A 16278-nucleotide genomic window follows, 5' to 3' on the forward strand; every position below is an offset into this window, starting at 1 on the left:
TTTACTGCAGCACAGTAGCGAAACTAAACAAAGCTTTGGACAAATGAATCTGTTCTTTGATGGTGGAGGAGGCATTCTTGTTGCGTGCAGAACAACACAAGCTGTAGCTGGAGCCATACTGCTGTGCTGTGTTGCTTACCGTGTATGAGTGAGAACGTGTGCTCAGGTAACAGTTAAAGCTGTTAGTAGTAGCCATTTTAATTCGGCACGGTACTTGACACGGTGTGAAAATAGGGGTACTTGGTGCGTCTTGGAAAGTCTGGTGATGCAAGGTTAGGTGGGTCTTCTCTTGAACCTAGGGGGACGTGTTATAGCGTGCATGCACGTGCACCGTTCCGTTCCGTACCTGTGCGACGGCGTGCACGTCACAATTTTTTCAGAGTAAAAGCGGCCATGTCTTTCCGGCACCCCAGAGCTCCTATTTTGAAGGAATCCCGGGAATGATTGTGTTAATAAACCTTGACTATAGAGGAAATCTTGAAAAAACAAGAGGGTGGCCGCACACGCCAATAGCCAGAGTGCCAATATTTAATTAGGACAGCAGGTAAGACAAAAATGAATCCAACGTTTCGGCGGTTAAGCCTTCATCAGGGAATGGCTTAACCGCCGAAACGTTGGATTCATTTTTGTCTTACCTGCTGTCCTAATAAAATATTGGCACTCTGGATATTGGTGTGTGCGGCCACCCTCTTGTTTTTTCAAGATTTCCTCTACAGTTTTCTCCCGTGTGCCGGCACCGCAACAAGGACTTTGGTGTGCGTTTAGCATTTTTGTACACAATAAACCTTGACTACTCATGTAAAGCCAAATGTCCACATAACCTAATTCTCTTACATTTACATGCCAAATGTTTTCGTTTTGGGTTGAAATGAAGTGAGACACAAACTAAAAATCACCATTACTGAAATGTCTTAATTGTAGCATATATACTGTTATATGTATTGTGACAGACACTGTAGTATCAGTAACCATGAACCAAATGACATACAGTGTCAGTCAGTGTTCATGTTTTTTGGGAGGGTGGTTCCTAGTTTAGGTTCAAGGCAATTAGCATTCCCATCTTCTGAGTGTCTGTGAGAAGCTCCAAGTAGCATGGCCTAAGACATGTGCCTGTGAGCCTGCACATCCTAGTTAATACTGCAGCTTTGTACCACTCATTCAGTGTCAGAATGATGATGCATCCCCGTCTCCATCCTATCTCCATCCCCTCCCTTATGCCCCCCCTCTCTCTTTTAGCTGGGAAATTGAATTGTGTTGGAATGCTCTGTGCCTCTTTTCTCTGGCACTTGAATGGGCCTTTAGTATTTCACACCAAGGTGTCCTTCAGGGTGCGAGGTCAGGCTACCAAAACAGCTTCTAGTGGCGGATTAGGACCAATTAACATCTCTGTACACAAAGGGCTCTGGCAGCTGAACAGGCCACAGGGTGACCCACACTGCTGTTGCATGCCAAGCCAGGGGATCGCTGCACTTGAGCTGAAGTAGCAAAAGAGGGGTGGAGAAAGTTTTTCAAACCTAATGGGAAATGTTGCTACTTCAAACCATATGAATGTATAGCCCATTGAGTAATCGTTATCTTGTGAAATGAGCGAGCAAACTCCTTAAAAAAAAAAGAAGAAGAAAATCATTGTAGAACGGAAAAGGGTACTGGCACTCTGAACTGTACTATTTTTCATGATGTGAATGATGGTCCTGTGTAGCTCAATGGTTTGAGGATGGTAAAAAACATTTCATAGGTTTAGAGGCGTTATTACCATTGGGGCTATCACGCCAACAATGCATACTCATGGCATTGCAGTAAATGACAATACCATACTGCCAATGTGTCATTATCTATTAATTCACAGGTTTGGCCATATCATACATAGACCATGTTTTTCTTTTCTTTTTTCAGTGCCTAGCAATTTAGCAAAGCATGCCTGAAGGTCCTTGACTGAAACATTGCTAATATTATACAATATTTTCTTGTGCAAGTAAAGACTGTGCAGGTGTTTTTTTTTTTTTCCCTCCATAGTCATTCAAATGTAACTGAAATAATTGAGTCGGTGTTGGCTAAACATAATTTTGTGGTTATTAATAAGCCATGGATGCTTAAATGAAATTTATGAATGGATATTTTCTCTAGTAAATGGTAAATGGTGCATTTATATAGCGCCTTTATCCAAGGCGCTTTACATAGATTGTGCATTACATTCACCCATTCACACACACATTCATACACCGATGGCAGCGGAAACCATGTAAGGCACCAACCAGCACATCAGGAGCAATTATGGGTTCAGTGTCTTGCTCAAGGACACTTCGACATTAACTCTAGGGACAATGTTTGGCTTGCTAGACTTTTCAAATCAATTTGCACTTTAAAATGCATTTAAAACGGAATGATAAATGGATTTACAAACTGCTCAATGACATTTTGTCTGGTTGTTAGACTTCAAACTCATCTTGCTTGTAGGTTTATGTAAGTTGTCTGTCGATTCCACACTGAAATAAATGTAATGGCTTCCTCAGAAATCAAACTAAGCACAGTATGCTTTGGAAAATGGTTGTCGGTATTTAATGTTGACTATGCTGTATACAGTGAGTCGTAGTCAGTGGGCTAAATTGCTGGTATACGGTCCTTTTAAGATGTTTTAAGATATAATCTGTTTGCTATTTATGTGTTGGCCATGTGAGTTCAATACATTTTTATGCTGGAGAGCCATGTTTTTATTTTCATCTTTAGTCTAGTCTGTTTTCTCATTTCAAAACAATATATTTTAATATTATATGAATCCAAGTGATGGCAACATGCATCTTTCCTACCCACATTAAATTGTATGCTAAGGTCACTTCAAATTTCTTGAAATGATGTTGCGCCATCGCTGTTGCCAATCATCTCCTATTAGTATGCAATGGACTTTTGTGATTTCTAAAAGGTTGCTGTATAATTATACAGCTGCAATTTTCTCTGAATCATCATTATTATAACCCCTTGGTAACCAGCCATATGTATCTGTTTTGAGACATATGGGCAATTTGTAGTGTAAGGGACTTAATAGCTACACTTACTAAGTGTAGCTATTAAGTCCACTTATGAACACGACCACCACACAGTGCAAAGAGCTGAACAACAAAAGATCATGTCTTGAAAGTTGGATTGAATTCTAGGAAAAGTACATGAATAATAGGTATTGTCTCATGTTGAAAGCTGAAAATGTCACACTTAATCCAGTATTAATAATTTGATTTATTTGGAGTTTGTATAGAGCTTTTCTAGGTACTCAAAGACACTTTACACGTGTGGGGCCTGGGGAGAGGGGAAAATGGAGAATGACACTAGTTTACTTTATGTCCAATGACCATTTTGGTACGTTGACAAAATTGTAATTTAGTCAAGTGTAAGAGTGCATGTTATACTAAGGCTCACATTTGCAAACTTATAAATTTTGGTTTTATTCACAAAATAATCGAAGAGAAATGTATTGGTGAATGGAAAATGAAACACTACCAACCTACGCAAACCTACAAGTTTGAATGTCGAACATTGGATACATAATTAATTATCATCTTTTTGTTTATGCATTTCTTTAATTACAAATTATTACATTGAACTTAAACATGTTCGTTCTTATTTAAAGAACTAACATGTGGGATGTCAGCCTATGGGTGGGCTGTCAGCCTATGGGAGGGCTGTCAGCCTATGGGAGGAGCGACAAAGAGAGGGCCTGAACAACACGCATGCTTTTACTTTCAGACACTAGAAGCAGCTGAGGCTTGTCCTCCTTGCTCAAGGACACCATTCACTTGCTCAAATCTCTTTGTAAAATAAGAGTGAGAATTTCCATCCCATCTGAAGGGATCGTTTCGGTAAAGCCGTTTATGGTCTATCCCAAGACAGTACTGGGAATTAGTGCTGCACTAAAACAAAGTGTTACAGTATATGACTCATTAACCTACATTGTAGTTCTCATTGGCTAAAGGGAGGGAAAAGAGGTCTGGAGAAGCAAATGCTGTTTCTTCTCTCCCTCTTAGTCTCTTAAAATTATTCTTCCAGGAATTCACCAGATGTTAAAATGAAAATACTTAATTACCACTTTGGGTACATGCAGTGAATTTTCTTTGGTCCTAGTGTTATGACAGCTCAACACAAAACAAATGTAACGTCAAACGGTGGACAATACAAATGACAACCATGACTTTCCATATGAAAACAAAAATGAAAATAGTCCTGTAGTAGAGAGGTTATGACGTGTTTTATGAAGAGAAGGAAAATGTCCTGATTTTGTGATGCCCGCCTTCTTTATTTTTTCATCCCTTAATGTAAGTGCCTCCACTTTATGCCTGGCATCCCTATTTTAAAAATAGCCAACCTACAAGCTTAGCTTACTACCTGCAAGTGTGTTCTGAGCTTGTTGATTGGCTATTATTGAAATAATTGTTCAACATTTATTATAAATTAGTAGTTAAACTTTACATTTCTCACATACTGTCCATTTCGGTGCTTTAGTCCCTCCCAGAGTTCTTCCTCCTTTTTGTGTCTCACAGCCCGTCTGCCTAATAGGGGGTGAAATGCAGGTGTGTGTGGGAAATGGCTCCAGTGCCACATAGCGCATTGACAGGTTATTTTGTTGGCCTCTGCCTAATTAGTGGCATAGTGGATGCACCCCACCAGGCTTTAGTGCTTTGTGTTAGAACCAGTCTGCTCTAATTTCCTCGTGCCTTTGATATCGGCCCAGAGATTGACGGTTCGCACACAAAACGAAACACCAGGCCATGATAGAAGACCCAGCAGTAACAATGACGACCCCCACACCCCAGTTATACAAACCCTGATTCAACCGCCCCGTCCTCCCCTCTTATCCCCAACGCTGCAGATGTTCAGACGGTGACAGATGGGAGTAACCCTGTCTTTCTTTGCAGACTCTACCAAAATTGTCTCCAGTGCCAGGCTGCCAGCAGAATTAATGTTTGCACCCAAAGAGAGAATGTCTACGGTTTTGCGACCACACAGTCGTGTTTGTCTCACCTTAAGCCCGTAACAGACTAATACTCATGTTCTCATAAATGCACAGATTCCCCTGCTGCACATGACTCTCCATCACATTGGAAATCCACTGACTTTTTGTTTTTTTGTAATATGGATGATTAACTTTGTTGTCTTGTGTTACATATTGGATATTCAAATGACGCTGTCGCTTCATGTGCTGAAGAAAGGCACGTCCGTCCGTGTATCAGTAACTCTTAACCAAGAGTCCTGGATGATTTTCTAATTAGACATAACCTTGTCTTTGAGTGTTTGTATCCGGGGGCATTTAAATTAGGATAAAGGCCGGGCAATGAGGGTCCAAGCAGCCCACCCAGGCTGCTGTACCAGTCAGCCAGTGAATCTGTCCTTGTGGGTTAGGAAAGGGCTTTGAGAAACCTGGTGTGCTTCTCCACTATAGAGTCCCCCAGTGGGGCATGGCTACATGTGAGCAGTCATGCATTTAGGCTTCTTGCAGCGTCCTGTGCAGGACAAAACTTTTAAATGTCCCTTTTGTTATATTCATTCGACAAGCTAACTGCTCAATGTGGTTGGACTCGGAAGTACAGATAATAACACGGAGATGGCTGGCTTATACAGGTCCATCTCAATGAATTAGAATATTGTGTAAACGTTCATTTTCTTCCGTAATATAATTCAAAAAGTGAAACTTTCATATATTCTCAATTCATTGTGCATAAAGTGAAGTATTTAAAACATTTTTTGTGGCATACAGCTCATGAAAATCCAAAAATCCTATCTCAACAAATTCGTATATTTTACGAGACCACTAAAAAAAATGTTGAAGAAGAAATGTCGACCATTTGAAAAGTATATTAATGTATGTAGTCAATACTTGGTCTGGGCTACATTTGAACAAATTATTTCATCAATGGGGCGTGGCATGGAGGTGATCAGCCTGTGGCACTGTTGGTGTTATGGAACCCAGAATTGCTTTGATAACAGCCGTAAATGCATTTAGTCCGACAGCCGACAGGCTTCTTTTGTTTAAAGTGGGAATTTGGTATATAGTCTTTTTTTATTGGCCTAAAATATTGTCTATATACATACATTCATGAATCCACTTGTTGACCGGCTGTCACTATTGGGCAATTTTTACACAAAAAGGGGAAGATGGATTAAATAGTCTTAGGATAACAGAATAGACTTGGATAACATTTGATGCATTTTTTTCCTTCCTTTAAAGCAGTGCTTGGGCCGATTCATACTCTTATTTTACCGCTGTAGTGCCGAAATTATTTCGGCTCGTCAGAAATTTTCAGTAGCACCGAAGAGCCGACTTTAGGACGGTACCCGCCCCCCGAACCTCAAATGACGTCACATTGTAGGCTCTACAGAGCCGAACCGACTTTTATTCGGCTCTAAAATAGGAGTATGAATCCCACTAGGTTGGTTGGTTGGAAATTGCTGCACAGTGTCCATGGAAATTATGGATTAACCACATGAACAGTATGAAGTCTGGGGCAGACATTCAGCAAAAATAGCATATGTCGGCGATGCATTCTAGATCTCTTCATTTCAGTGAAGAGATTTAGTTGGGGGAAAAAAAGGCGAATCTAGTCCACGGGGCTGGGACTCTGGTCCCCAGTCCAGCATATAGGATCTAGTCCACAGGGCTGGGACTCTGGTCCCCAGTCCAGCATATAGGATCTAGTCCACAGGGCTGGGACTCTGGTCCCCAGTCCAGCATATAGGATCTAGTCCACAGGGCTGGGACTCTGGTCCCCAGTCCAGCATATAGGGATCTAGTCCACGGGGCTGGGACTCTGGTCCCCAGTCCAGCATATAGGGATCTAGTCCACGGGGCTGGGACTCTGGTCCCCAGTCCAGCATATAGGATCTAGTCCACAGGGCTGGGACTCTGGTCCCCAGTCCAGCATATAGGATCTAGTCCACAGGGCTGGGACTCTGGTCCCCAGTCCAGCATATAGGATCTAGTCCACAGGGCTGGGACTCTGGTCCCCAGTCCAGCATATAGGATCTAGTCCACGGGGCTGGGACTCTGGTCCCCAGTCCAGCATATAGGGTATAATTGCATATAGTACCCTTCAGTAATAATGATGATGACCCTTCATTCTGTAGCCTATTTTTACAAGGTTTAGAGACTTTCCAATTGTACACTGCTGCGCGTGCAAAATGCATCTCGTATTTCTTTCCTTGACATTAGTCTGGCCTTGACATTTGGGTGCAGAAGTGGATGAAAGCTATTTTAAATCTCCTCAATACAAAAGGTCAGCTTGTGATTATTGGTTGTTCTTAAAGGACCACTTCACCACTTTTCAACCTATCTTCATATAACAGATCCTCACTAATAATCATGATAAAATGGCACAATTTTTTTCTACTGTGTCTGTGTCTCATAGGAGGGCTGTGGGCAGTTCATAAACCCATCCACCAGTGACATCATCGTTAGGCATAGTCTTTTTTGCCATTTTATCATGATTGTTAGTGAGGACCTATTATATGAAGATAGGTTGAAAAGTGGTGAAGTGGTCCTTTAAGGGAGACTACTTGCCCAACTGTAGATGGATGGCTTTCACTTGGAAATGTTGTCATAGACATCAGGCGAGAAGAGTTCTTATAACGGCAGTGGGTGCCCCCTAGTGCGGTAGTGCACTCTCCTATTAGTTTGCATTGCTCAGTGCGCTATTTCCGAACGTGCCCATTGTGTCAGTGGGTGCTTCAGCCCTCAAGCACCCCCGGACTCGACGCCGCTGATAGACATTACTACTGTTTTTCCCCTTTCTTTTTTCATATGCATTTTTGTATTTGTTGTTTTACTTCCAAGTTTTGCTGAATCAATTTGTACTCTCATTGATAAATTCTGTTTTAAAAAAAATGCTTTATACACTAAATTGACTTTGGAGTTGACTTGATTCTCCATGTAAATTTTATGATTAACCTTTTCTTTTTGTGCTTGTTAATTCCAGCTTACTCTACTGTGTCTGGTGTGAATGGACCCCTGGTGATTCTGGATAATGTTAAGGTGAGTATCTTGTCATAAAGACATTATCTCTGTTTTTGAATTCAACTTATGATCTCTTTTTTATCCCCTTTGTACTTTAATTATATTGTTATCGTAGCTAGTGGACATATATTGCCTTCTCTGCCTGGCTTCTCTCCCACAAACGCAGCCAATTAAAAGTTGTATATTATGTACCTTGGACCAGTTCCCCAGGTATGCTGAGATTGTGCACCTGACCCTGCCTGATGGCACAAAGAGAAGTGGACAGGTCCTGGAGGTGATAGGAAGCAAGGCTGTTGTCCAAGTAAGAACCATCACCCACACTCACTGACTAAATAACAACTCTCTCATTCTTGATGCAGAGGTGTCAGCAATATTGCTGACACCTCTGCAGCACCACAGATTTATACTAATGCATTCGCGTCCATGACAGCCATATCCAGCTGGCAAACAAAATGTCCCTCTTCCTCTTTATTTGGAGAACCATGTAGATGTGGACTGTCCCCGTCTGTCACTAAAACCATCCACCCATTTACTCCTTTATTGTCAGCCGTACCGATTCAACTGTAGGGCATCAAACTTGCAAACTCATCAATTGACACGGCTGATATACTCTAAAGATAATAACCTCAATCTAGAGGCCTCAATCTAGAGGCCCTCAATCTAATTTGTTATCATAAGCTGCACTGAAAACGACGCAGTAGAGAATGTTCATGAGAATGTGTGGTTTGAAAGCATAGCAGAGTTCTTTGTCCCTTGGTTACCTGTACTGTGTGACATACAGAGGCTAATCAATAGTCATTCTCAGGTGTTTGAGGGAACATCAGGCATTGATGCCAAGAAGACAGCCTGCGAGTTCACTGGTGATATCCTGCGTACGCCTGTGTCAGAGGACATGCTGGGTAAGTTGAACACGATGGTCATGAGGTATAATGGATACTTTGTCCTACAACAAAAAAATAATCTTGGCAAAAACGACAGAATAGACAGACCGCTAAGGAAGCCTGAGTCTTTTCCTGGGGGCCAGCCTGGACACAGTGAATGTGGTGGCTGAGAGGAGAATGCTGGTCAAATGCTGGACAACATGGGCAATGCCTCTTACCCACTTAAAGATTAATGAAGCACTTCCCTCACTACCTAGCCAGTAGCCACCCATGAGATGAAATTGCTTTTGACCAAGCCCAGTAGCCCACCAGCAGGAAATGCTTATTTGTCTGTAAATATCCTTTGCTATCCAGAGCTGCTCTTACTCTTAGCTGTCTCTAGTCCTGTTCCCTTCCCAGTCCCCCCCACCTCTCCACCTGTAAATGATAAAAATCCGCAGCTAGCAGCCAAGCTTTTATAAACTGTGCTTTCAACATGCAATGAATGTTCCGCTTTATTTTCCCTTTTTTTATCCTTCGTTCACTCATGCATTTTGTGAATTTCCTTTGTATTATAGTAAAAGGGCTATGACACCAAATTGAGAGCTAGAGCTTAATACCTGACCTTTTCACTGAATGTTCCTGAATGTCTGTCAGGCTGCACTGCACAAGGTTACATGTTTTCAATGGGAGCTATTGAAAACATACTTTTGTCTCTTTAACCTTAAGCATCATTAATGTATTAATTGAGGCCATGTAGATTCAACAAGAGCCTCTTTTCTGGCTGTAGGAAAAAAGCTTTCGCACACCTAGAAATCAGGCGTATGCACTGAAAGGAATAAATACACCCGCGCACTGTATCTGCTCGGTACAAGGAATAAATATACACCCGCACACTGTATCTGCTCGGTACATGAGTTTTTTTATTTTAACCCATTTTGTGTGGGAACCCCTTTTGGTGTTAGCATTATGTTATGCTTTAGCTATTGAAAAATAGCAGATCTACAAGCTCATAGCGTGCCACCGAGTGGCGCGCTACGAGCTTGTAGGTCTGCTATTTTTGAAAAATCGAAGAACGACTGACATAAACATAGCTTTTTCAGAAAACTGTCAGGATGTAGAAGACATTTTTAGAATCTGATCTCAGGTCAAAATGGGTTAATAAGGCAACGTTTCGGTCCCTCCGGACCTTCTTCAGGCATCAACACAAAACACATTTCTGACACAAAACAGTATGGATCAGATTGGGTTTGAAGAGTCCTCTAATGAATTTTATATTCGTGTTCTTAGTCATTGAACCTTGCATTAGTTGGTTATCAAGAACGAAGGCTAAACGTTGTTTGCTTAAAGGAGCTAATCGTACTTTGTTTCTGCAGGACGAGTTTTCAATGGCTCGGGAAAACCTATTGACCGTGGGCCCACTGTGCTGGCTGAGGACTATCTGGACATTATGGGTGAGACATGTTTTCATTGTGTTCTGTACACTTGTAATAATAACATCTCAGATCCAAGCATTGTACTTTTACTCCACTACAATTATTTGAAAACTTAGTTACTAGTTACATGGTAGATTTTGATTATTATGACAATCTACAGTAGCCACTTCAGCCCTATATACATTTCGACCATTTGAAAATAGCCAATCTACAATCTCAAACTTAAATGACACATTCTGCATAATGAGTACCTTTACTATCAGTACTTTAAGTACATTTTGATGCCAATACTTTTGTACTTTTGCTCAAGTACATTTTGAATTCCAGACTTTTACTTGTAACCTATATTGCAGTATTGATACTTTTACTTAAGTAACATAATTGAGTACTTTTTCCATCACTGGAATTATTATTATCCCACCACAAAGGACTGTTGGGATGGTGCCGTTTGGAGCGTGTACTGATGTTTACAAGGAAACCTTTTCCCAAGGCCAATCTCTTTTCCTGCTCTGTGTTCTGTAGGCCAGCCCATCAACCCTCAGTGCCGTATCTATCCTGAGGAAATGATCCAGACTGGCATCTCTGCCATTGATGGCATGAACAGCATTGCCAGAGGACAGAAGATCCCAATTTTTTCTGCCGCTGGGCTGCCCCACAATGAGGTGAGACCTGCCCTGGCCCGCCGCATGACATTTCTAAGAAAAATATGTTTTGATGCAAAGAAATGTACAATATGAATATCTACCAAGTAAATCCTTACGATGCACGTCTCCATGGTGAACAAAAACTTGCTCTGCTTTCCTTTAACTCTGGGTGGTAGAGTGGCCAGATGGGAACCGTGAGGTTCCCGGTTCGATCCCTGGCTCCGCCAGAGTTTGTGTCGAGGTGTCCTTGAGCAAGACACTGAACCTCCAATTGCTACTGATGTGCATGGTTTTCTCCGCCATTGGTGTATGAATGTACCGGTATGTGTGAATGTAATTCACAATCTATGTAAAGCGCTTTGGATAAAAAGTGCTATATAAATGCACTATTTACCATTTATTTCTCAAAGCTATAGTCCTACTGTTGCCGACTTAAAAGCTCTATTGGTCTCGAGAGCACATGGAGGTCAGTGCTTGCTCAAGGCCAAACATTTTCTTTCCCTAACCAGATCTTCCCTGCCTACTGTAGTCCGAGATTGCATCAAAGCAATTTTTTTGTATTGTTAATGTTATAAGTATAGATGGCCCTGTAGATGATTTATCTCTGTTTAGTGTTATTATTCAAGTATTTTTATTGAAGTTTGAGACAGGACAAACAACAGATACATAACAATTACAAAACAGATACAGGACAAAACAACAACACCAGTACTCAGCATTCATGTATAAAATAAAAAAGTCTGAAATACTCTGTTTAGTGTTAATGTGTGGTCTTCATACGATGGAAACATCTACCGTAATCTCCAGACTATAAACCGCTACTTTTTCCCCATGCTTTGAATTTGAACCCTGCAGCCTATACAATGGTATGGCTAATCTATGGATTTTTACAGCCAACGGCCACTAGGGGACCTTCTAAATATATCTCTATGGCCGGTCCTTAGATTTACTGCTTGTGACGTAAAGTTCCGCCAGAAGGAATCCAACTAGCAACTGCTTCTGGTGTAATACTCCGTTTGATAAGCTTTATTATTGATATCAAACTGGATCGCTGATTTCTATTTTTTCATTATTATTTTGGCTTGGCCTTTCCTTCTTTAGCGATCCTAGACCGGGTTGCGCTCCCGTCCGCATCCCATTATACAGGCTGACTAAAAAGCTGACTAACTCGAAATCTACGGAGCTCTCCGTGGTTTGGATAAAACGTGCGATGTTCGGAGGTCTTTGCTGATTATCCGGTGGTCTAGATGGAAACATTGGTGCTTTCTACTGGATGCCTGGCTATACAAGGATGGCTATATTTTAGCTCGCTAGCATTGACGCTATTTATTTAGCATTAAAACACCTGCAGCTTATAGTCCAGTGCAGCTTGTATACAGTATGTACACATTTGTTTTTTTCCCCTAAATTTAGCTGGTGCAGCTTATATTCAGGTGCGCTTTATAGTCCGGAAATGACGGTACATGTGAAAAATAGAAATACTTCTGCATCAGAAGGTTTTTGAGTCAGCATCAGAAGACTGTAGTCTTAACTTCTGCTTCCGTCAAAGGAGTCCACATATGGAAACATAATTTTACCACATCCAATACACTCGACACCAAGGTTTTCTGCTGATGACGAGCTGATGACGGCGATATAACATGCATGGAAACAATCCTATGTAAAGGAGGTTATTTCATAATGTTAAACTTAAAAGAGTGGCCCTGGAGGAACTCCATTGTATATAGAGAAACTAATTGATTCAATCCTTTTCAACACTCAAAGCAAATTCAGTTTAATTTTTTTAATACAAGGCCTTTCACTGTTCTTGTATTTGCCTTTGGTTGAAAGGGAATGTAGAGAGTAGAGACTCATATTGATGTGCATATGTCCTCTCTATTTTCAAGACATTTATGCTTAATTAATTTACAAAGGACAAAAATATAAGCACTGCTATACTGACACAAAAACCGATGTTCTCATGAATGCTACACCAATAGCCCCTTGACATGCGTAACGGCGATATTCAAACTGCACATTTCTATTGTTTCAGTTGATGAACTGTTTGAGATGTCCCCTGAGGCTGAACTGCAAACCAAATAAGCCCTACTTATCATATGACAAATAGCAAAAAATATCCAGTATGATCCACGATCTCTCAAAGCATTGCATGCCGGTACATTGTGAGCTTGTAGTTCGGTTAATTAGGCACATTTAGAACACTCCAGGGAGAGACCTGAAGAAACACTGGGTAGAACTTTCCAGTTCTACCCAGCGTTTCTTCATCACAGAGACTAATGCTATGATCAGATCTACGCAGCAAAGTTCTAATATACAACGATATGGTCGATGTGAACTAGGCATGTAACGATATATCGATATTAATCCTGACGATATATATCGATTTAATAATATATATATATATATATATATATTTTTTTTTTAGGGGGGGCTAGTGAATTATGGTGTGTTTGATATGAAATGTGAGCTTTAATCATTCCATCATATTCAAGTACTTTTAGAGAGAAATGAGACAGACTCCATGCAGTCACTTTCAGTAGTAGAGCACTGTAGAGGGGAGCTGTGTGTCTGTGACTGTGCCCAGGTGATGGTCGTTGGTGCTCATTAATACATCAAGGAAGGCAATTATGTTTCTGCACTGTTAAATAGGTCTACATCTATCCTAAGATGTCATCAAAGAAAGCTTATTTTAATATTTTTACATGTTGACTCGAGCTAAGTTCTAAACAAGAAAGCATGTTTACAGTTGTTGCACTGAAATTAAGTAATTTTACATGAAAAGTAATGCTACTTTTGCAATGTAGCCTAGTTAAATAAAAATGGTGAAAAAAGCTTGGGGACAACAATCGTTTCAAGGTTGTCGTGAACCTCATGTCGTGATATGTATCGTATCATGAGTTATCGTATCATGGGTTGAGTGTATCGTTGCATGCTTAATGTGAACATCAAATAAGTTCATTGGACAATGTTATCATTTGTCATTCATCATTCCTACAGTATGTGGAATGCTTATAGTCTACTGCTAGGCTTCCCTTTTTTATCAGCACCTGCTACAATGTAAGCCTAACTAAAGCTCATCAGACCCATTCTTTTCACTAGTTGGAACACTCATGATCAAAAGGAAGGGAGAGGGTGCTTGAATGGACATCATAGCTCGGTCGTACTGTAAATGCAGCTAAACAGGGGCCGCCTTGTCCGCCTAATGACAGCGGCCTACTTGTCGTGTCACTGGGACGATGTAGAGACCCCGGCTTGTCGTTTGATTAAACTGATGTCATGGGGTCATGTGCACGGCAGTCCCCCTTCATGGGCCAGGTGTCTCAGCTCAGAGTGCAGCGGGAGGTCAGGCCGGATCAGCGGACGGCAGCTATTACATTAAGTGATAAGCGTGAAAATTCCTCTCCTCTTCACATTTTCCCAATCATGGAGCATCACTGACCACCACTTAACCACTCGTACACTTATTCAACCAGCACACAGAGCTGGATTTCATCATTTATTCTTAAATAAATGTACACAAATGTACATATATACACACACACGCTGCTCTGTGTTGGCAAAAGGTTCCAAATGTTTCAAATTAGTAAAGGTAAAAAAAGGTCTTGTGGTTAGATAGATCTAGTAATATCTCAACTGTGAATTTTGAAGCCGTTAGTTGGTTTTGTAATCGTCATTTCCTGTTTGATTACAAAAAAACGGTGTCGACTTATCTTGTTATAATAAATAACGGTGTTGGTATCGAGCCAAAACCTTCGAACAAATGACCAGCTCTACTTCCTGAGCCACTGCCGTCCTGAACAAAGTTGATATCATAAGCACAACGGGGTTCCACCCCGCCTCGAGCCAAGTTTAGGCCCGGTCCGGTGCACCTCAGGAACGTTTCTGTGATGTATTGACATCAAAAAGTTGTCACTCTGTTTGCCTGCACCCTGTGAATAAAAAGGCTTTTAATTGTCCAAGTTTGCGCCAGTGCTTTCCTTCTGGATATCATAAGCCTTTGTTTGAAAACCCATGGCGGGAGTAACTTCTGTGACTTCTGTGGTTGGCCTAAACCAGGGGTGCCCAAAAGGTAGATCGCGATCTACCAGTAGATCACAAAGGCTGTGCAGGTAGATCACATGACATGCCCCTAAAGAGTATTTCATTTAAATATATTGAAGAAAAGAAACGATAAAAAAAAAAAAAAAAAAAAACATTTCTCCCCCTCTATTTCCCATTCCAAGTGCATTTGTCTTATACTGTACAGAATGTAACACGAACTCTACTATTCCGAAGCCCCCTCAGGTACATATTTAAACTATTTTCAGCAATGGTATAATAATTGATTTGGTGAGTAGATCTTGCCGAGCTGGTCATTTTGAAAGTAGCTCTCAAGTCAAAAAGTGTGGGCACCCCTGGCCTAAACAAAAGAAGTAACTAGGCAGACTCTTATGGTGTTCAATAATTTTGAAAGGAATGTCGGTTTGGTCAATGTTGACATGTTAACCCTAAAACACAGTGATTATCCCATTGTTTCATCCTCTCAGATTGCTGCCCAGATTTGTCGCCAGGCTGGTTTGGTACAGAAATCCAAGGATGTGATGGACTACAGCTCAGAGAACTTTGCCATCGTCTTCGCAGCAATGGGGGTGAGTGAACCACACTGATAATTGAGGAACACATTTTCTTTGCTTGTCTTGTTTTTCTTTCCTTCTCTGATGCTAATCCCCTGCTCTTAACCCTGACGTGACACCCTGTGCCCCCTCCTCTCCCATCTCTCATTCACCTGGTGATTTAACATTTAAGTCTCTCTTGTTACTTCTGCGTCTCTGAGCAGATCCCTATGCCACGTTGACAGGTTACTAATTCAACAGACCCTTTAACAGATTCAACCAGGCAGTATCAAATTCTCTCTTCCTCAGCTGCGCCTCTCGTCTATTTTAATGCACAACTGTGGAGTGATTGACCTGTAACACACGCACGCACACACACACGCACACACCCCTCTGCTTTAGTTGCTAAACCCTAATCCACCCCTCTCTCCCAGTTCCCTGCCAATTAACACCCCATTGTGGTTAAGTCTCTTTCGGGAGAGTGGAAATGCACTGCATATAGTGGCAGACTAGCGTGAATAGGGATTTGAACAAGTCAGTGTGTGCATGGTTATGCATTTTTGAAAAAGGAGAATCCAGTTAATGAATATAATGATGTAAAAAGGGCTGGTTAGTCATGGCAAACCTCAACAACAGTTGGAAATGTTGTGCCATAATGTATTGTATGGCAATAGAACCTTGATGTTTCTGTGGTATAAATAAAATATCTCAGCAGAATTTGTGCTACAGTGCAGCGTTCTTCCTGCATATTTC

The 16278-nt window shown here is 41.2% G+C and overlaps 1 protein-coding gene across 1 annotated transcript in view; it reads left to right on the forward strand.

Moving 5' to 3' along the window:
- The window catches only part of atp6v1ba (ATPase, H+ transporting, lysosomal, V1 subunit B, member a), a 37693-nt gene that overhangs the window by 9976 nt on the left and 11439 nt on the right, over positions 1-16278 (forward strand). The window contains exons 2-7 of the mRNA XM_079512212.1: positions 7956-8011; positions 8196-8294; positions 8799-8892; positions 10230-10307; positions 10812-10951; positions 15460-15561. Coding sequence (XP_079368338.1) covers positions 7956-8011; positions 8196-8294; positions 8799-8892; positions 10230-10307; positions 10812-10951; positions 15460-15561 — 569 coding nt within the window. The remainder of the gene's footprint in view (positions 1-7955; positions 8012-8195; positions 8295-8798; positions 8893-10229; positions 10308-10811; positions 10952-15459; positions 15562-16278) is intronic.

The sequence above is a fragment of the Electrona antarctica genome (genome assembly GCF_951216825.1).
Source record: "Electrona antarctica genome assembly, chromosome: 10".
Lineage (NCBI taxonomy): Eukaryota > Metazoa > Chordata > Actinopteri > Myctophiformes > Myctophidae > Electrona > Electrona antarctica.